This window comes from Equus quagga, chromosome 7 (genome assembly GCF_021613505.1).
Source record: "Equus quagga isolate Etosha38 chromosome 7, UCLA_HA_Equagga_1.0, whole genome shotgun sequence".
Classification (NCBI taxonomy): domain Eukaryota; kingdom Metazoa; phylum Chordata; class Mammalia; order Perissodactyla; family Equidae; genus Equus; species Equus quagga.
Window position 1 is genome coordinate 52,071,994 of NC_060273.1, and position 21,828 is coordinate 52,093,821.

Genomic DNA, 21,828 nt, shown 5'->3' on the forward strand with positions numbered 1-21,828 from the left:
TCCTCAGGATGTTTTTGAGATTCATCCTCATCCGTTGTTGCTTTTATCAGTACTTCTTTTTTATTGCCAAGTAGTACTCAACAGTGTGGATATACCAATTTGTTTGCAATTTATCCAAGGCTTTGCAACTAAGGGACAAAATCCAGTTTGTTTTTAAAAACCTTAGTGCCGGTGCTAAGAATGAATTGCAACAGTGCAACAGTGCAGTAAGGAGGCCAACGAGGCTGTTACCAGTCCAGGCAAAAAAGTACAGCAGTTTGGGGTGCGTGACTGTGCTTGGTGTTGGAATCGGACACATTTAATTTCCAGCTCTAGGCTAGTAAACTGGGGCTCGGTATGTGTTTAATTGTTTAGATTCTTCCTATCTTATTTTCAAGTGAAAGTAAACTAACAACAACACAATCTGACACTTCTTTTCGACCTCTCCCCAATCTTAAACATCGCAAAAGCAGGGAGTCTGTAGAATACAGATATTCTGGCGACACAAAGATAAGAGAATCTCCAGCCTAAGAACACAGGACAAGCACAGCCTCAAGCCTTCCACAGATCAAGTAATTTAATGAGAAAAGGTGATCCTTAGCACAAATGAGGCTCTAACATTTTCTCAAAACCAGCTCTTGGAACTTTCACAGCACTGGAACACAACCTGTGCTGCCAAGTTCATGAGTCGCGGAGCAACAGGCCCTTTGGTGACAACTGGCTGGAAGGTAGCTCTAAGACTTTCTGAACTAACTTTAACCCTCTATCTCCAGAAGCCCAGACTACCTGTGACTAATAGCTCAGTATATACTGGTGACTCTCAATCTTTTTTCTTGAACAATTTCAAACAAGAGCTCCACCCCCTAGACAGTGTTTACCTCCTTTTGTTAAGCTAGTTGTTGTCAAAACCACATAGTAGCTTCTGTAAGCTTTGTGACATACCACTATAAGCCTCTTTATACTACCCATCACTTACATGATCTAGTTTAGACAGCTGATTGGCTCTCCCTAAACAGCCTTATTTTATTGACCTAGTTTGATTGAGGCCAAAGGTAACAGCTCTGTAGCATTCTCACCCATGACCTAATCTTACATAATTATTTGATATCAAGTGAAGAGAAGCTTCCTTCAGTCAGTGCATCTCTGCCCTCCAAGTGCTCTTACAATTTTCCCTTTTACTTTTTCAAAGGATTTGTTCCGATGATCCGTAAGTTAAACTGGCTAAACCACCACTCCCACCCAGACTGTGGTCTCTCAATGGCATTCTTTTCTTAAAAGGAACTCCTTGAAAAAATGTATCTTTCCAGGTCTGAGAAAGCAAATGAACAAGATGAATCTGGAATATTCGGTCACACTATAAAGCAAGAAGCTTGGTATCGAAGACTACTAGAGTCTGTGATGGTAGGAGCAAGCTAGAAGGGGAAATTCCATTGGCTAAAAGATAAAACAATAGAGTGTTCAAAACACACATAAAAGTCTGAATTCAGGATACTTTGAAACTCACCAGGCTACTTTCAGAGTTGGTAGGACGTCGAGCCATTCTGAATATTGGCAAAGGAAAATAAAACATTAAAGATATTTATTTCAGAGTTAGGTACAAATGGAAGCAATAAAAGTGGAGATTTTAAAGAAGATGCCTGCAGAATAATGAATGATATTACTAAGGACTAAGCCGTTAAGAAACATTCATATTCAGCAGATCAGCTTAAGGTAGGGAATATAGTTATTCCATCAGCGTACTAAAACAGGCAAACTCCAGACCCACCTAAACCAAGTATTATTCCTAGAAAATGTACTATAAATTCCCAATATTTATGAGAATAAACCAGCTTCTCCTACAGCTTCCTCTACGATAAATCAAGATCAGTACTAGGAAGAAAAGCAAGAATATTTTCTCCTTACGGGTCTTAGTAATAGGTCAATTTTCAGATTACCATCATACCATGATATTTAGTTGGCTGATGTCTAATAACTAGCACTAATACAGGGAAATCTTTAATTTCTGCCCTTCCAAAAAACAAGCCCTACCTGGAACCTTTTTCAAAGATGGATCTGATTAGCTTTAATGAGTGAGAACAGGACAACCAGTACGGCCAACTGCTTTCCCTCAGAATGGTGAGAAGCCCTCTTGGGTTTCCTGCTACATAAAAGTGCCCATCAGCTAAACCAAAGTAAGGTTTAACCTCTGCACAAAGCAACTCAAATACTAAAAATTTCAGACCCTCATTCTGGTTAAGGCATTATCCTCCAAGTACACTTCCACTTCTGAACATGTTAAGTAAGTGATCATTACCTACCATTCTCATATCACACACTATAATGTGAAACACTATCTAGGGAAGGAATGACAACTTAATGTACTTTGGGTAACTTTTATTTGGGATTTTTCTATCACTTTAAAGTAGATCATCTTTTAAACCTCAAGTATATAAGCGTCCCTTAAAATGGAGGTACTTTCCAATGAAACAAAGAACACTGAAAAATTTATCATCTCCTATGAGACTCCCCTAAAATAAAGGTATAAAAAGAGAAGCTCCAAGAACAGAGATGTCCTGGAGAGAGGAAACTGAATAATCAATGAAGAAAACCACAACCTAATCGACTGGTCAGTCACTGACACCTGCAAACTAGGATTAGACAAGACAGACTGCACCAACCTTTACCCCAACCCTCCAAAATGAGACTAGTCTGAGAAAAAACACCCCAGAGATGAAATGGCAAACATCTGCAGACACTCCCATCAAAATATCTGGAACTACATAACCCGGTCAACAAGGACCACTCTCCCAATCAATACAAAAGGTAAAATAAACAGGCTGAGAAGGGATAAAATGAGTAAACAATGCATGGGATGAGAACTCCCCTCAGACTTCAGATACTACATCCCCAAAGAACCAAGGAAGAGAGCATTTGGAAGTTCAAAAAATAAAACCAACATAAATTTGAAGACAGAAAATAAAGTCTCTCTCCTAAAGTTTAAACAAAAAGGAATGAGGAAAAACATCCAAAAGAATCAAACAGAAGACCTAAGAATGGATGGGAGTTTAGTAAGAGACTGAAATCTCCCAAGAAAATGGCCCAGAACTGGAGAACAGTCCCACAATCCACTCAAGGCCCAGAACAAGACTACAAGACACAAAATTTCAGAACACCAGCAATAAAGCAATCTTAATTAGCTCTCAGGAAAACTAGTCATATACAAAAAAATGCATGAAAATGGCAAGACTAGGCTAAAAAAGAACATATTTAAAATCCTGAGAAAAAGATTTAGCCTAAAAGGAAGCACTGAGTGTTATGTTGAAAATCAAATCATTTTCACACATACAAGGACTCAGAAAATACTTACCTCATCTGTTAGGAAACTACTGGAGATTACACCACACAAATCAAGACTAAGAACAGGAATCTAACCCCAAGCATCATAAAACTGAATCATGCTGAAACAGATAAGGGGGTCCAAAGGAGTAGCCCCTGAATGTCCCCATGTAATCACCACATACAATAAATTAATTTTTCTCCTATGGATCTAAAAGGTATTAGTTATGTACTATTTGGGGCAGAGTCAGAAATCATTTTCTGTTCTGAATCAGATTAAGAACCATGTTTTAAAAAGGCTGCCGCAGGCTGTTTAACATGTCAGATTTTCTTTGGGAATGAAAACGCTGAGATAGGTGGATAAGAGGTCTGATGGAACATTTAGAAACATGTTTGTGTGGTTATAATTATCAGGAGGTGAGAAGGTATAAACACTAAATCCTCACGATGAAAAATAGATTGGTTAACTCTAGGAAGCAGAACTATTTGAAGGGGTAGGGCAGGAACTGTCTCATGAGATTTTGTGACACTATTTGACACTTTTAACTACGTACATTTCTCTGACAAAGTATAAAGAAGATAAATAATAGAGAAACAGTGCTACTTTATTAAAATACTGAGTTTATTTCACATGTATATTTTTGTCTCCCCACCATTTCCATTTGTCTGACCACCACTACTACTATGTCCTATCATAACATTCCATACATACTTAAAACCAAGCAAAGGGTGGAGTTCCATCTTTAAAAACTAAACAGGCATTTTGGACAACACATTCTTGGCAATGGAACCTGGACAACATTTATCAGACACGGTAGGGAAAGTTCTCACTCTGCATTATAAAAAGGACAGCCAGATATCAACTGTTACAGAAATGAAATAAGACGGAAAATTTTAACAAACTGTTTAAACTATTTTCTTAAAGAGACTTCCTCCACTGCCAGAGATCTTGAATAGCCTGGAAAAAAAAAAAAAAATGTGGTTAAAGAACCACAATACTTCATAGACACCAATAAATTAAGCCACGTCTCTTTGTATAGTTCAACATATCTATTTTTCATTCTACCACCAAAAGGGTTCACTCTAGACAATTAAGAAATCATTTCAAGGAAACTTATACTCAAATGTAATTTTATTTCAAATTTAGACACTAAATCGAGATTATTTGTAAGCAAAGTCAATTATATTAAAATACATTTAAGAGCTTAGATATCTTTAGTTAAGGAAATCAAGAGGAAAGGTAGAGACCAGTTTAGCCAATGCTGCCTCCATGTCATCTGCTTTAGGGCTGCCAGATTTCACACATAAAAATATACAACACAAAGTAAAACGTATTTACGTCTAAGCCCATGCATGTGTACATGGGACACATACTAATTACGTATGTCTGAAAAAGACTACGTATACCTAACTTACATCTCTTTCTTTTTCTCTCTTTAGTTATACTTCCTTGATGATGTGGGATCAATAGTTCCTGTTTGGCAGAATTTGCTCATAAAATTCCACTTACATTGTAACATCCAAATTATTTCATTTTGTCCACTGAACACTCATTAATGAGCATGCTTGGCATCAGCATTCTAAGAAAATACATTGAACATGTTCTGCCATATCTACTACTCCGACTTGCTCCTATCTGGGTATAGTACTCAACACCATCTTCCATGACATGACTTGCTTTTCCACTCTTGAAATCTCCTAATGATTTAAAGTGTCTACTGACAAAGAAAGCATCCCCCAAAATTTCTGTTCTCCTTCAATACATGACGATTCTATTCGTTCTTATGTTGATATGTAGTAACATCCATGTAAAAAATCAAATTCTTTAGATGAAAAATCCATTTCAAATGATAGCCGTAAGTATAGTATTATCTATTTCAAGTTGGCATTTCTTTTCCTATTCATAAATAATGTTCTTTTTTAAGAACAGTCACGACGTTTCTGACTCTTTGAAGGATTCAACAAGTTCACTCAACCAATGGAGTACTTCAGTGGAGTCTGCTCTTCAAATTTACATAATCCTACTGCTAGAGAGACATTTAAAACTATGAATGAGAAATAAGTAGGTTTTACCCAGCAGATTATTAAAAATGTCACCAAGAACTTTTGGGGCCTTTTCTTCAAAAGTTTGCTTTCAGTGCTTCAAAGAAACAGGATCCTCTCAACCAGTATTGTTTAACACAGCCATTGGGTTTCAAATGCAAGGGAACTGAATACCAAATGCCAACAAGTATCACAAAAATCCTCCCTCCACTCATTCTGTTCGATATAAAAGCTCAAGAACAATTTCCCGACACTTCAATAGCAAAAGAAACATCCCCTGCTGCTTGACCAGTATTATGTAGGACAGCACCCACCTTCTATAAAAGGATTCGTGCTCTCCTTCAATTCTGAGTAAACACTGTTTACACTTTTGCACAAACATTCGCCAAAATTTGTATCTGTAGTCTCTCCACAGAAAGCAGTACTTTTCTCACTCTTAATTCAAGAGTTTTTGCAAAAATTTGCTATTATTTCTCAAATCCCACGTGGAAGGACTTTACTAGCCAACTCCTCACAAGCAACTGTTCCCACAAGAAAAACTGCAGAAGCAATAGGAAAATTTTTCATACATTGTGATTACTTACATCTACAGCTATGCCATCAAAACGTGAGGCATTTATAGTTTTGATAACTTGTAAATTGAGCTATTACATTTATTACATTAATTACTACAGAAATTTCATCCTGGTACTTGAAAATATGCTTTCAGTTTTGTAGTCACAAGATACTTCTGACAACGAGTTTGAGTTTAGTCATTTCAGCTGCAAGACTGATGTTATAACACTGAGTTGAAGGCCCTCGCAACTCTGGTTGTTGGTATCTGAATTTTCCTTAATCAAAAATTTTATTTTGGTACTAGTTGAAGAAACCATGTATTTTTTATGCTTCCCTATTAGTACGTGATGATTTGTATCTGACTTCCCACTGTTTTCAATGTTGAATTAACAGTTGCATACTGCGCAGTTTCAAAACTACTCGTGTTTAATAAATGTCCATTACTAAGAAAATTTACATAATTTACACTCGCACTCAGGGGCTCAAATATACACAAAAAAGAGTGGCAACCAAAAGAACTGAAAGCTACATTTGATCATCTCAAGGCCACATCAATCAAGGCTAAACTCACAACTAACTGTAAACAGCACTGAGCCACTGAAAGGATTTCAAACCTAACAGTATGGCCATTTAAGTGATTTAAGTACTAAATATGGTGGCAGATGACAAATTTCTTAATTCACTGTAAAAAGCTAATACAGGAGAGATTTAGGAAGTCCTGACAAAGACCATTAAACACAAGATGTATCCTGTATATACATGCTGCCCAGCAACCCTATGTAACGGCTTTTACATTTTCCTTTACATCCCGAGTCAACAAGTAAAAACATGCATGTGAATTTCCTTCTATTGACAAAATACCTTCATGTGTAAGAAATACAAAATCTAACAGCTGACTCAAGCTAACATATTGAGTATTAACTATAACTTGGCCTCTTGCTTCCAGATTTTGCACTTTAGGTTGATTTCGGCAAAACGTGTTTCCCGTAAGATCTATGAAAAAAAAGGCACTCTCTGCCAACTCACAAGAAAGCACAGACCAGACTACCCCAAGTAGTCGCCAAATGGAGCACGGCAAGAAAAACCACAGCTCATTTCCTTCGCCAACACAAAACCAAAAGTAAAACTGAGCTCAGTAACCAAGATAATTGACCAACTATATAAAAGCTGGGAAGAATGTACTAAAAAAGTTATCTTCTCAGTCTCCGCCAACTAAATTCTTATGAGTTTCCATGTATTTAATCTGAAGTATTGTCTGTGGTTAGGAACCTTTAAAAAGAAGCCAACACTTAGAGAGACTAAAAGAACAATCATAATAAATCACAATGAAAATTTTGAATTTGGTCATGGTTAGAAGAAAATTCAGTTACCTCCTGGTCAGTCATCCGGAAGCAATTCTTCACATAATTGATGAACTTGGCTTCCACTTTGGGAAGAGAACCACCCTATTGAGACAAAAGCATTATTAAAGATAAGTATAGAAACACTGTTTTTGAAGGAGACATGAAATTCCTCAAAGATTTGCATACTATTACATGGATCAGTAGTTCATTCCTTGTCTCAGCTCTTTCAATTTAATATCAAGTCTTTTTAGGCCCAAAAAGGTCTACTGGGCAACATATTACTACTTTGATGTCTCTCATAGTACCCCCTTACTGACAGGTCTGTCAAAGTTTCAAATTCTCCACAGCCACTTGAAAAATACAAAGTAAAAGCTACAGTTGAGATTCTTCAGGCACTCAAATGTCAACTTGACTGCCTACTGTATTAGCTAAAAGTCAGTTTTATCACCACTCTACCACCCAGGACCAAATACAAAACAGACACGTACCCCCTTTTCAGTACCACATAGACAAGTGACCCAAACTGTTAAGATATGACTTCCTACTAAGAACCTAGGTACAGCACAACACTAACTTAGGAGTCAACGTCAGGAGGTATATGAAGTCAGATGTGGGTAAAAAATTAAAGTTACTACATTTCATTAATCTGTAACTAAAATTTGGCATTACCTTTCATTATGGACATAGGGAAGAAACCACAACAGTATTCCACCAAATTATTTTCAAAATATTTCATCATCAAATATTTTCAAAGCATTACAATTATTGAAAATATACTGAAATATTTATATTCACAACTACACTTTGGAATTATATTATTTAACGTAGTAGGTACATCACTTTCATTTCCTTTTAGCTAACTAAATTTTGATTTTCCTTGTAACCTGAATCTTTTATGCATTTTAAAAAGATCAAGGTGGCTTCACGAATGCCAGAAAGACCATGGCACAAAACAGCCTAGTACAGTATAACATACTTAATTGCCTCTATCACCTAGAAAATAAACCTCACTGTAACTTCCATTTTTAAATTATCGTCACATACATTCTTATTTGATTCATTCAAATATTTATTGAGCAGCTAGGGAGATACAAAGGTGATTAAAACATGATCAAAGGTGAGGCAAATGCACAAGTTATAGAAAGCAAAGTATAAGGTTCACTGAACCACAGCAGTCAAAAGAAAGTGCTTTAGGAGATCGAGTGAGATTGCTTCCAGCCTGGAAGGGGGCATGGGTGGGTGGCAATCAGGAAAGGGGATTGAGATTAAAATAGAAGACTTCAGTCTGGATTGTTGATGATACTCAGTATGGACTATATTTCTCTCCTTTTCCTCTCCCCATCTTTGGGCTTAATTTACCAGTAGTGCCCAGGATTGTTCAATGCGCCTGCAATTAAACCAAGGAGATAGGACCATATTAAAATGGGGGGGAGGGGTAGCTAAAAGATGTCATATTTTAGCACTGTATGCAAGGAATAAAAATCAAGAAAGCAGTGATACCAGGAAGGCTAAAAGGTTTACAGCAGTACTAAAGCAAAAATCAAGAAATACATTCTGGTTCTAAAATGTTATTTTTCCAATTGACTCATCAATGCACAAGGAAAGGAAAACTACTGAAGCCATGTAGAACCTAGAGAACATAAGAAAAACGCGGGAAAAGAAGTCAGCAACTTTTCCTCATCATCCCACACTTATTCTCAGTAACTGGGACCTAAAGTAGTATTCCTCGAGTAAAGCTTCTCCCAAATGTGTTAACATATTTAAACCGATTATTCCATCCTCTGCAAGTCCAGAGTTCCCTAAAGTTGACTTAAGTTTAGTCCCCTAGTCAAGTAAATAGCAAGGAGAGAGAGCGAGCTAATCCTCTTCTCACATTTCCACTATTTGTAAAAGGAGACTAAACGTAAACCTATTAGTCACTCAAAACTTCTAGATATTACCACATGTATTGACTGGTGACACCTTGGTGTAAAAGACAAATAGAAGTGACTCAATTTGTTGGAAACCATTTTTGACTAGAGTAAATTTTTTTAAACTGTAATACCAAGCAGTCTACTTTTCCAGTCTTTTGCAATTTTATGAAAGACTCATACGCCCTCTGCTGGTTCTGTAGCATCTTACAACCAGAAGAGCAGGCAAAGTAAAGTGTTCTCACTGATCTCACTTTAACATCTACGGTCAGAATATTACCTTATAACCAACTTTCTTATATTTTTTATAATGGAAAATAAAACACATGTAATTTCAAATACATAAAAAAAAAAAATCACCATAGAGATTATAAACGAATGTTAAGTTACCAGTAATCCATTTTTGAAAAAACTTCATACCATAAAAGGGGTAGGTATATTAAGGATAACAAAATGAGGAACAGTCCTGTTTCCAACCCAGAGAAAGGTATAATTCGGGGGGGGGGGGGGGGGGGGGGGGGGGGGCTAAACCTATCACACTTCTTTAAGAAAGATCATTTTACTTACTTTTTCTATACTTGCTTGCATTTTTGCTTTAATGTCTTCTACAGAACTAGGTCCTTTTGGTGTTTTAGGAGTTTTTTCCTGTTTTTTGAAGGATTCTTGACCCTGGAAAAAAAAGTTGAATTTCAAAAGATCAGAATAGTACAGCTCTTAAAAGACCCATCCTACCTGGATTTTCTCAATACATACAATTATTCCTACAATCCTTCTTAGTAAAAACAAGCATACAACCAGAGCCAAGTTCCTATAGTATAAATGAATTCATGTCTGAACAATTACCTTTTGTTCTTAAAATCATTCCTTAAGAAAGGAATAGGAACAGTTCGAGCCTTTATACCAGGTCAGTTCTGCATTTAAATTCCATCAAAAATGAAACCAGAAGGGCCCCAAAAATAAAGCAAGAAAATCAACGCAACTTGCTGCCTGGGATCCAATTCAAAGCATTTAAACGATAATCTGTGAACCCAGGTAACCAGGGTTTTTTTAAGCTTCCTACTTGGTCCTGACACGCAGCCAGCGTTGACAAACTGCACTATGTGATAAGTCTACCTCTCAACAAGGAAGATCACTTAAAGGAGACAACTGTTTATATCACAATAAAAATCTTTAGCTGTCTCCCCGACTAGAACGCCAGCAGCTGTATATACGTCAATGATCACCAACAATCACGTTTTAGCTCTTTAGATACCAGTTAACAGATGTTCTCCAAAAGCCTATTAAATTTCAGACAGACTAGATTCATCCACAGTAGAATCTAACTTTTCTAACTACTTCAATGAAGCCTGTATTTGTCTATTTATGTTGCCACTTTTTTTTTTTTTTTTGGTGAAGAGGAATGGCCCTGAGCTAACATCTATCTGTGCCAATCTTCCTCTATTTTTCTGTGTGGGATACTGCCACAGCGTGGCTTGACCAGTGCTATGTGGGTCGGCACCCGGGATCCAAACCTGCAAACCCTGGGCCGCTGAAGCAGAGCACACGAACTTAACCACTAGGCCACTGTGCCAGCCCCTGTTCCCACTTACTTTTGATCTTGGCGTTGACGGTTTGGAGTCTTTTCCATTCTGGTTTGACTTTTGTGCATTTTTGGCTGGAGTATCTCGTATAGACTGCAATTAGAAATTAATCTTAATCAATGCACCCCCACATGACATCAGTGCAAATAAACTGCCCCAAACCATCTAAGAAAAGCAGCAGTCAGGCTAAGATGAAAACAATCACTTTGACAAAAGGCTGCAAAAGGGAAGACGGAGAAAGCCCCACAGATGAAGAAAATAGATCACTCCCCACTATTAGCAAAGTTTTCAGGACAGCTCTACTCAGAACCCATTTTAAGTATGAGATCATCTCCACCCAAGCCAGCTTTCATTAACTTGAAAACAAAGTAAATAGCACTAAAAAGTTTCCATCATCTTCTGTTACTAGCTATTTCTGACAATCTTTTAACATTGTATCATACTTACTTTCTTTACTGGAGCTTTTTCTTCAGCTTCCTCCTCATCAAAATCATCATCATCATCACTACAAATGAAATAAGTCGTTACTAGTGTTTCAATGCACTCACAAACCCTAAAAGCCTACCAAGAAATTGGCTGAACCTATAAGCTTAGCCAAACAACTGTCATGCTTTGGCAGCTGACACAAGAATTGAAAGCAGGAACTCAGATATCTGTACATTCATGTTCACTGCAGCATTATTGACTATTGCCAAGAGATGGAAACAACCCAAATGCCCTCAACAGTTAAATGGATAAAGAAAATGTCATAGGTACATATAATGCAATCTTCAGTCTTAAAGGAAATCCTGTCGTGTACTACACATGAATGAACTTCAAGGACACGCCAAGTGAAACCAGATAGGCACAAAGACAATATTGTATGATTCTACTTCTATGAGGTATCTGAAGTCAAACGCTTTACAGAAACCGAAAATAGACTGGTGGTTACAGGGGCTGAGGAGGGGTGGAAATGGGTAGTTTTTGCTCAATGATATATTTATCAGTATTACTAAAAGAGTCTGAGTTTACACAACAATGTGAATATGATTAAAACTATTCAACTGCACACTTGGAAAATGGTTAACATGTGTTATGTTTTTTACAACTAAAAGTAAAAATTAAAACTTGGGGGCAGGTAGTTAAAAATCAATTAATAAACAGAAACACAACCCATGTTCACGGATCAGCATATATAATATTAAGGTGGCAACTCTCTCCAAATTCATCTACAGATTGAACAAAATCTCTACAAGAATCTCAGCTGGCTTCTCTGGAGAAATCAATCCTAAAACTCCTATCAAAATTCAAGGAACCCAAAGTAGCCAAAAACAATCTTGGAAAAGAACAAAGATGGAGGGTCCACTTAGTGATTTCAAACAGAACTCTATAAACACTACATAGTAAAAGAAATCAAGACAGCGTTTTACCGGCATAAGGATAGACATGCCTCAAGAGAAAGGAACTGCAGAATCTAGAAACAGACCATATATTTATGGTAATTATTTTCAACAAGAATGCCAAGACTATTCAACAGGGAAAGAAGCCTTTCACAAATGGTGCTGGGACAACTGGATATCCACATGTAAAATGAAGTTGGCCCCCTACCTTTCAGCATATACAAAAATTCTAAACGAAACAAGGATCTAAATCTAACAGCTAAAACTGTAAAACTTCTAGAAGATTTCAAAATGGTTTCTTACATTTGACATCAAAAGCACAATCAATAAGAGAGAAACTGGACATGGTGAAAAAAACTTTTGTGCAAAGGACACCATCAGGGGAGTAGCAAGACAACCCAGAGAATGGGAGAGTATTTGCAAATCTGATAAGGGACCTGTTTCCAAAATACATAAAAATTCTTACAATTCAATAATATAAAGATAAGGGCAAGTACTGGTGCAAGCTGCAACATGGATGAAGCTTAAAAACATTGTGTAGGTGAAAGAACCCAGTCACAAGAGTGCATACTGTATGACTCCATTTATATACAACATCCACACTAAGCAAATTTATAAACAACAAAGTACATTAGTGGTTGACTAGAACTTGGGAAGATGAAGAGTTACAGCACGGTTACTTTCTGAGATGATAAAACCTTCTCAAATTGTGGCAATGGCTGCACAACTGTGCATATACCAAAAACCACACAACTGTACACTCTAAATAAATGGATAAATTGGGGGGAAATCCAATCAGTGGAAAAGCCTAGGGAAGTCTTTATTAGCAAAATAGTGCAACTGGTTCACGTTTTCATTACTTCACAAACCAAACATCATATACTGACCAAAATCTTTTTCCACACTTTAGTCTAAATGTAAAAAAAGGAGTACCTTCATCAATGCGCAACTAAAGAAACACCCATCCTTCCAAAACTGGGGGGTAAAATTTGGTGTGTTAACTAGAGTAAGCATCATGTAGTATACATAAAACCATATGCAGTCTTTTAAGTGATTTTTAATAGTGATTTTGTCAATTTTGGCTTTAGAACCCAATCCCTACAGGTGTCTCCTCCTAGTAGAAACAAGATCACAATGATTTCTATAAAACCACTATCATAACCAGTTTCATTTATTAGAATATCCCCTAATAAAATGTAGAAAAGGTATTTTTATGGAGGACCACACATTATGTTGTCTCTAACTTTCAATGTACTAAATGGTTTTGTTTTTCTTGCTTATATCAATAGAGGTCAACCACCCCACACCATACTCTTCCCATCTCCCAAACAGGACCCATCAATTTCCCTTTTATCTAGTTGGTTCCAATTCTTCTGGGACTATGGCTTATAATTTCCACATAATAACTATTTCAACTAACAAACCTTGAGGCATCTCTTTACATTTTCATTGCCACCTAACTAGTACAATTTTCTACTGAGATGTGTTACCCTCCAGGCATCCATTAACTGTCCCTACGACAATCCTCTCTCCTTAGATGTAAAACTTACTGATTTAGAACTTCACAACATCTATACTTCTCATTCCTCCCTTACTACCTAACCAAAGAAAACAAGAACACAAACTACCTTACATTGTGATTACATCAGAAATTATTCCCATTTTAAAGACAGGAAATCTTCCAAAGCCCAAGCAGAATCAAGATACCAAGCAGGTGACACTCCAAAGCCTTCCTGGAAAGAAATGTCTGACTCCAAAATTTTAAAGACAGGAAATCTTCCAAAGCCCAAGCAGAATCAAGATACCAAGCAGGTGACACTCCAAAGCCTTCCTGGAAAGAAATGTCTGACTCCAAAGTCTCAATGAATATGCTACTGGACATTCACGTGCAAACGCACACAACACACAATGGTAACTTGAAATCACCAAAGACTAAATAAATTCAATCCTAATTAAGAACCATATGCCATCCATATTTCTCATTTCTGTTTTCTAAGCCCATTTCCCATTCTTCTCTTGAGGTATATTATTTTAAGTCTTACTAATGGCAAATCTTCTTAGAGTAGTAATAGTCAAACACCAGTTATATTGAGTTTCTTTATAAGTTTGACATGCAGGTAATTTTGAATTTTCTAAGCATTTAACTCTTTCAGCCTTTTCCTATTTTCTGCCTTCACTGTGATGCTCAAAGAGCTTTCTTAAGAACTACCAGCTTGGCTAGTTGAGGTTACTGAAAACCTAACTTTCAGATTTGATCATTAATTAGTGCACTTTCTCTCAGAGTCTTAGATTCTATTTGAATTATGTTTTCAGTAAATATATACAGACCAACTTAGAAACTCAGTGACAAAGCTGACAATTAAAAATTCAATGTATCAGAAGTTACTAATATTGTTTCATGCAAGAAAGATCAATTATGAATAGTATTTTATTTCATAGTGTGCATGTTACTATTTACCATAGCCTGACTTAGGTTAGTTTAATAAACCCATCAAATCTTGTTTCCAACCAAATTTTAAATTCTCCATGAAAATCCTATTGTCTTAGAGGATCTTATTTTCTCAGTAAGGACCATGGGCCAAAATCCCTTGCAGGAAAAAAAATCCTCATGTGAGAACTTCCAAAATAAATGTGGCTGGACTGATTCAGATTCTTTCCACCCAATCCATTTTATTATAAACTGTTCAGCATAAAGTACACCAGACTTGCTAGCATACAGTAATGCATCCACTAATTTACTCAGGAAAAAGGGACCTAGTCAAATACATTTTGGAAATGCTGCTTACTCTATCCTTCTGAAAATCTGCAATGCACTGCATTTTAAGGTTCATAGTCTGATAATATCCTTTAACTCAGCTCATTTAACAACCACTGACCATTTACCCTTTATTTAATTAAAACAATTAAACTCCACAGGATGACTTTGGTAAAGAATTTTCATAAAAGTTCCTCCCATAAAACTACGTCAAGTTTCTAAGAACATACTTACTCTTCATCATCATCTTCGTCATCATCTTCGTCATCATCATCTTCATCGGCAGCAAGTTTTACTTTTTTCTTGGAGGGAAAAGAAAAAAAAAATATATATACACACACATGCATGATCAAGTGCTGATTCTAATCACCGAACAAAGGCCAGAATAACGTATCTGTGGTAAATTACATCTATACCTGTGGAACCTTGCTACCACTTCCAGGGGCAGAACGCTTTCCAGATATACTCAGGAGTTTCACATCCTCCTCCTCTTCATCTTCTGATTCTGCATCTTCCTCCACAGCTAAGATAAAATCCTTTATTAGCCACTACTAAGACTCAACCGAGAACTCAGGAAAAAGGGGCATTGACAATATACAGTGATGAGTATTTAAAAACAGCGAATAGAAAACAGAAATTTTTTAAAAAGGAATTTTGGGGGCTAATACTTATTACTAGGTTTTTCAATGTAAAAAAACCACAGGCTTTGCCAGTTATAAATTATTGGGTTCACATATGAACCTATTATAAAGACACTAGTATCAGAACTAAGCATGCTTTATAAAGTCCAAAATGGGAACAAAGTAACTGCGTTAAAAAAGAATAAACAGCATAATACATAAAAATAACATACCTACTAAGTGCTGTCCACTAATATGCACTGGCCCTGAACCACACTTCAATCGTAAGACCACAGGTGGTGTTATTTCAAAGCCCCCAAGGGAAACCTAAGAAGGAGAAACTTATATCACTAAGTATTATGAAGAAAATAAGGTTAAATGTTTGGTATAAAACTGTTCATAACTTAGAAATATTTAAGTAATAGACATAAAAGGTAAACCCGTGAGCCAAATGAACAAACCAGTGAACTGGTTTTTCCACCTCTGATAAACAAGCAGCAACCACCCTGTTCCAAGAGTTGATCATTCAACCCCAGTGACAGAAGCAGCAGCTGTGACTACTGGAAGGACCAAACTCGATTACCCTTTCTATCTCCTTGATGTAAGGTAAATGACACCTACCTTCATGCAAGAGAACTAGACCTTGACAAATAATCCAAAGTATAAGTGCCCTTACCGTGGGCTGTACAGACATTTTCAAAGTTGCCAGTGTTACTTTAATTGGACTGCCTTCATAATTCATTGCCTCTGCTTCCACAATGTGCAATTCATCCTTTGCACCAGCCCCTAAACTGACCTGTGAACAGAAACAGTACTTCAATTTAAGTTCCCACTATTTTACAATCCCCTCAAGATGTGTTTTTTAAAAACCATTATAATCTTTTCATTATTACCACTGATGGAAAACTATTTTGAGCACGTCATCTGCAACTTTTTTATGTGACCTTGCCCATCAATTTCTCATATTCAGTAAATCTGAACAAATGCATAAAAACACACCTGATGACATAGTTGTGTAGGTCATCACCCGTTCACAGTATGGCCCACCTACTACAAGTTGAGCAGTCTCGAGTCCAGCAGAGGCTAGTCTCTGTGGGAGGACACAAAAGACTGACCACTGTCCTAAAGGGCTTTATAGTGCTATCGAAGCAGCAAAGTAGATAAATATGGAAAGGTGAACAAGAGTGTCACTGGACTTTACATAATTACTAAAGGAATGGTGAAGATGCAAAGTTTGGTTATCACAAGCATACACAATACTCAGTTATAAAAATACTATTATAAAAATAAGTATTAAGCCACACGAGTAGGACCCAAGAGGCTGAAATCGAGAAAGATTAAGTAGTTTATTTTGAAAAGTTTAAGTACCGTTCTTAATGATAACTGGTGCTCATTTTCATCATTATCCACCTTAAAGTGATAATCTTTGTCAGCCTTTAGTTCACAACCTGTAAATGAAGAAAAAGCAACTATAACATGGAGAAAAACAACAATGAAACTTCAGTATGGGTAACCAAAAAGATAACGGTTAACTTGTGAACCAGTTTTTCACCATTCTAACTACCAGAAGGCAGGGCAGATGTATCTCTTCCTGGATTTCTTGAATACAAACGTCTATAAACATCAAAGAACATCCATACAGGACTTCATAAAGTCCACTTTCCCACTATACTATTTCATTCTCAACTACCCTATTAGCATTCTCAGGTAGAAATGAGCTCACAGATTTAGTAAGTCTGTAACTGAAACAAGTATCTGAAACCAAACCGTACAATGTTGGTAAAATCACACTATTTAAAAAAGCTGAATTACCTACCTAAACTCCCAAGAAATGCAGCAAATTTAGAAACAAGAATGGTTACACAAACGCCTACATGAACTGTTCGTATTTACAACAGAAAAACTACAAATGGAAAAGAACTAAACTTGTTACAGGGGCCAACATTTCAAGTAACTGAAATGATGAACATTAAATTATGTTCAGAAATTACGCTTAAAGCAAGAATAGATATATCCTAAGGATAGTTCCGACAGAAAGGGTTAACACAAAAATATTCTGGTGTAAACTAATCAGAAACCCCAGGTATTCAAAACTGCTAGAATAAAAGCCTGCACGTGTGATGCGTGGTATCTACTCCCATTCCACGAATAGGCAAATTGTTTAAAATACCGTGAGAAGAAAGCTTTAAATGATTGCATTTAGTTGTTGTCTAATAGTTATTGGTACATACATGCTTCAATGTCATTGCTCATTTAGCAAATCTCAGTATGGTATACAAAGAAACAAATCTGGGGCAGGATCTGCACCTACTTTCAAGCCTGACTGACACAAAGAAATGCCTTCAACAATCAAATTCACTGAGACTGAAAACCAAAGCAGACCTCTCCTTAGTATGGTACTGTGTGCTGGGGAGGTGAAGATCCCAAAACCTTGGTATAAAATGAAAAGCTAACAGCACCAGGTTAACTGAACTCTCAGCACATTTCTCATCTTAAAAAAACAAAAAAAAAGTTGTTTGCTCGATGCCGCACAGAAAACTGCCTCCGCAGGCCTCCCTCCAGAAAAAGAAAATCCTTATTAATACACCAGCTCTGGAGACAAGCGTCTTGCTTTAGAGCTAGTCTCTATTTACCGCCAAGTGCACCCTTCATTAGTCACTTTAGTTCTCTGAGCATCAGTACCCTCATGTGCAAAGTGGGCTATTCCATCCACCGCCAGGAGACAGAAAAATGGCTCTAGAAACGAGAACTACCGTCATAGTACGCAGATGTTAAGCACTCAACAAAGGCCTCCAGAATCCTGGCGCTACCAGCCACCTCACCTAACATTTCCCGCCCAACAGCCTCAATTAAAACCCAGGATCCCAGGCTCGGGGGTGACAGGACATCAGTGAGCCCCGGATGCAGCGCCCACACCCCCGCCTCCCCCCAACCACGTGGCAACCACGTGCTCCCATCGGTTGCGGCCTCCTCACGCCGGGCCGCGCCTCCCCTCCCCCCGTAACCGGCCGAGGCACCGGGGCTGAGTCTGGGCCCTGGAGCTCCCGACGCTGAGGGCTCAAGGCCGGAGAACAAGGCCAGGCTGGAACTCTCCTCCCCTCCAGAAAGGAGGCCCACGCCTCAGACGACGAGCCCACACAGCCTCCTGCACCACCAAGCCGGGGCCGAGCATCCAAGACAGCGGCGCGGAATCGGAAGCCTGCGAACTCGCACACCGCTAAGAAAACTCACGCTCAGAACTCGACCGTGCGCCCCGGGCAACGCCGAACTCTCAGCCGCTCGGGTCCACCTTCCCAGAGGCCCCGGGCCTCAGACCGCTCCCGCCCGGGCTCCAGGCGGCCTCCGTCCCACCCCTTGGCGTGCCGGCTCTCCGGTCCTGGGTCCCCATACCTGAAGCTACGGGGCCCTAGCAGCTCGCTCCCCCCACCCGAGGCTGCAGGGCCCCGGCAGCTCGCTCCCCCTCCCTCGGGCCTCCAGCCTGCCTGCCTTTCTCCACCAGCCCAGGCCTCCGCAGGATTCCCGCCCCCCCACTTCAAAGCCACTAGGCCTGCTCGGCCTCGCTCCAGTCCCGCCAGCAGTTACCGAAAAGATAGTTCTGGGGCCTCAGGGGGCTCATGTCCATGTCCATCGAATCTTCCATGGGGTGGTGGCACGCACTTAGGTGGGAGAGAAGGCGGACGGAGAAAAACGACCACTGTTCCACAGAACAGCCGCGCAGGACGGAATCACACCAGGGAAAGGACGCGGGCTCCCTGCGCACATATATAGCCCCCTGGAGATCTCGCGAGAGCTGACCAAGTCCCGTCTCCGCGCGCGTGCTCGGGAACCCCCCCTCCCCGGACGGTCGCTTTCCCGCGCAAGCGCTCTTCAACCCCTGTCCCTTGTACCTCGCCCCCCACTTCCCCCAGGTACTTCGCGGGCTCCCACCGAGCAAGCGCACTCGTACCCCGGCCCCACCCCTCCGCCGCCGCCGCCTGTGCGCACGCGTGCTTCCCCTGGTAGCGCGCTCCCCGCTCCAAGCCTTCCACGTCCTCTCCAGCTCCGGCGCGCGGGCGTCGCGCCAAGAGCCTGCGCAGCCCACCCTGCAAGATGGCGACGGCCACTCTTGGCCGTGTTAGGGGTCGGGGGCGAGCCGGGTGGAAGTGAGCCAGAAATCAGCTCGATTCACCTTTTTCCATCCCCTCGTGTCTCGCAGGCCTCCAAACAGGCATAACCACCTCAGGAATTTTGACTTGCCTAAAGGCCTGGGCTCAGAGTTAACCGTTTCCCCAAAGTTAAAGCTCCAGGTCCCAGAGACAGAGTGCACTACGGATTACTCTTTGTTGGGGAGGAAAGATGCAGCCGCTGGCCGCACTTACCCTGCTCTGTGTTTACAGCTCTGTACTTTCTGAGGAAACATCTCCAAAGTTGCAATCCCTCATCTTTATGTCATTCGGGCGCCAAAAGGGACTGCGTCAGCCTCTTCAGTACGGGCAGGGCAGGAGCCAGGCCTGGGGGTTTCTCCCACAGACAAGGTTTCAAGAGGGCTGTATATCTACAGTCGGTCCTCACATAAGGTCCGGTGAGGCGGGTCTGACTGTCTCCACTTTGCAGACAAACGGGCGAGAGATGATGAAGTAAGGTGCCCAAAGGGGTGACGCGCTTCTAAGAGCTGGGAGGGTTACACGTGGGACCAGCCTCTGAGGCAGTGCGGCTCTCAATCTGTAACATCCCAAAGTGTTCTGACCTGTAAAGAAAGCATATATCTTCTAAGAAGTGTGTAAACCTCAATTAGACACTTTGGGAGTGAGCCTGGAAATTAGCATTCTAAACCAGCTACACGTTGACAAACGGGACCCCCGCCGCCGCCACAGGGCACTGGAGGGTTTCGAGGATTCCCCCTCCTCTCCCCCCGCCCCAATAATCTAAATCAACAGGTTAAACGATAAATTTAAGAAGTACTGTGAAGAATAAAAATGGTGACAGTGATGCCCCTACCCCATTTTCTCCAAAAACAATCCAGTTGAGAAGATAAATTATAGTACACATGAACTAATTAATAATTAACAGAATCAAAATCCTAAATTAGAGAAATCAGCGTGTCCTATATGTGAATCAAGCCAAGCTGTTCCCCACCTTTTCCCCACCCCCAACTGAAGAAGAGTCTTCGCTAGCTTGGTTCTCGGATCTTTTGAGATGCAGAGTATTGCTAGAGAAAAAAACTGGACTTGGAAGTACATTTACAGAACGGGATGAGAAAGGCTGATAAAAGGGAGGAGAGGACTGTGGCTGTGGAGCATTTGGGGATTTAGAATGAGAAAGTCTCAAGAGGAGCTACAGGTCGGTGGAGGAGAACGGGTTAATGTTCTTTGAGCCCATGCAAGTAAAAGTTGGAGCTACTTTATAATTTCTCTCTGGATTCTGGACCACGATTATTCAAACTCAGCTCTGTACAGAGCCTGAACTTTATGGGAGCCATAGCTCATGTTTTATAAAAACATTTGTTGTTTTAATATGTTAGGCACCTAGTCTAGTATGATATTATGGAATCACGTGGTTAAAAAACCCACTTATTTTTCAGATTTACAAATGTAATGGATGCTCGTTATCTTTTTAATAAAGTTATTTGGGTCTATACAAGTGAAAAAGTAAGATGCCCCTCTTTCCATATCCGCATTTCTATTCCTTAGAGTTAATCACTGTTAATAGTTGTGTGATTATCCTTCTAGACTACAGAGAGAGAGATTATATAGTTGGGTGTTTTTTTCTTTTTTTGGTAAGGAAGATTGTCCCTGAGCTAACATTTGTGCCACTCATCCTCTATTTTGTATGTGGGCTGCTGCCACAGCATGGCTCGATGAGCAGTGTATAGGTCTGCACCCTGGATCTGAACCTGGAAACCCTGGGCCACGGAAGTAGAGTATGTGAACTTAACCGCTACACCACCAGGCCGGCCCCTCAGCTTTTTCTTTTCATATTCAAAAATATATTTGGGACATTTGTCCAAACTAGTACGTAAGATGGAAATGTTATGATTTAATATCCATTCCTCCATAGATGGACACTAAAATCATTTTCATAGTTTTGCTGTAAGAAATAATGCTTTAGTAAATATTAGGGACTGAATGTTTGTGTTCCCCAAAAATTTGTATGTTGAAGCCCTAACCCTCAATGTGACTGTATTTGGAGACAGCCTGTGAGGAGTGATAAAGGTGAAATGGGTAAATGAGGTCGTAAGGATGGGCCCCACTCTGATAGGACAGGTGCCCTTATAAGAAGAGGAAGAGACACCAGAGCTGGCTGTCTCTCCTCCATGTGAGGCCACAGTGAGAAGGTGGCCTTCTGCAAGCCAGAAGAAAGCACTTACTAG

The 21,828-nt window shown here is 39.6% G+C and overlaps 1 protein-coding gene across 2 annotated transcripts; it reads right to left on the reverse strand.

Annotated features, from left to right (window-relative positions):
* Nucleotides 1-3,898: 3,898 nt before the first annotated feature.
* NPM1 (nucleophosmin 1) lies at nt 3,899-19,226 on the reverse strand. 2 transcript variants are annotated; one of them, XM_046667702.1, is made up of 11 exons: nt 19,062-19,226; nt 16,848-16,927; nt 16,156-16,275; nt 15,713-15,806; nt 15,276-15,382; nt 15,094-15,161; nt 11,173-11,230; nt 10,735-10,818; nt 9,713-9,814; nt 7,263-7,337; nt 3,899-4,252 (listed from the first exon to the last, which is right to left on the reverse strand). In XM_046667702.1, the coding sequence occupies exons 1-11, from the start codon at nt 19,117-19,119 to the stop codon at nt 4,214-4,216; spliced, it is 885 nt and encodes a 294-aa protein (XP_046523658.1). In that variant the 5' UTR covers nt 19,120-19,226; the 3' UTR covers nt 3,899-4,213. The 2 variants fall into 2 exon arrangements, with proteins under 2 accessions (XP_046523658.1, XP_046523659.1); XM_046667703.1 differs by lacking the exons at nt 3,899-4,252; nt 7,263-7,337 and adding an exon at nt 8,288-8,622.
* Between the last annotated feature and the right edge of the window lie 2,602 nt (nt 19,227-21,828).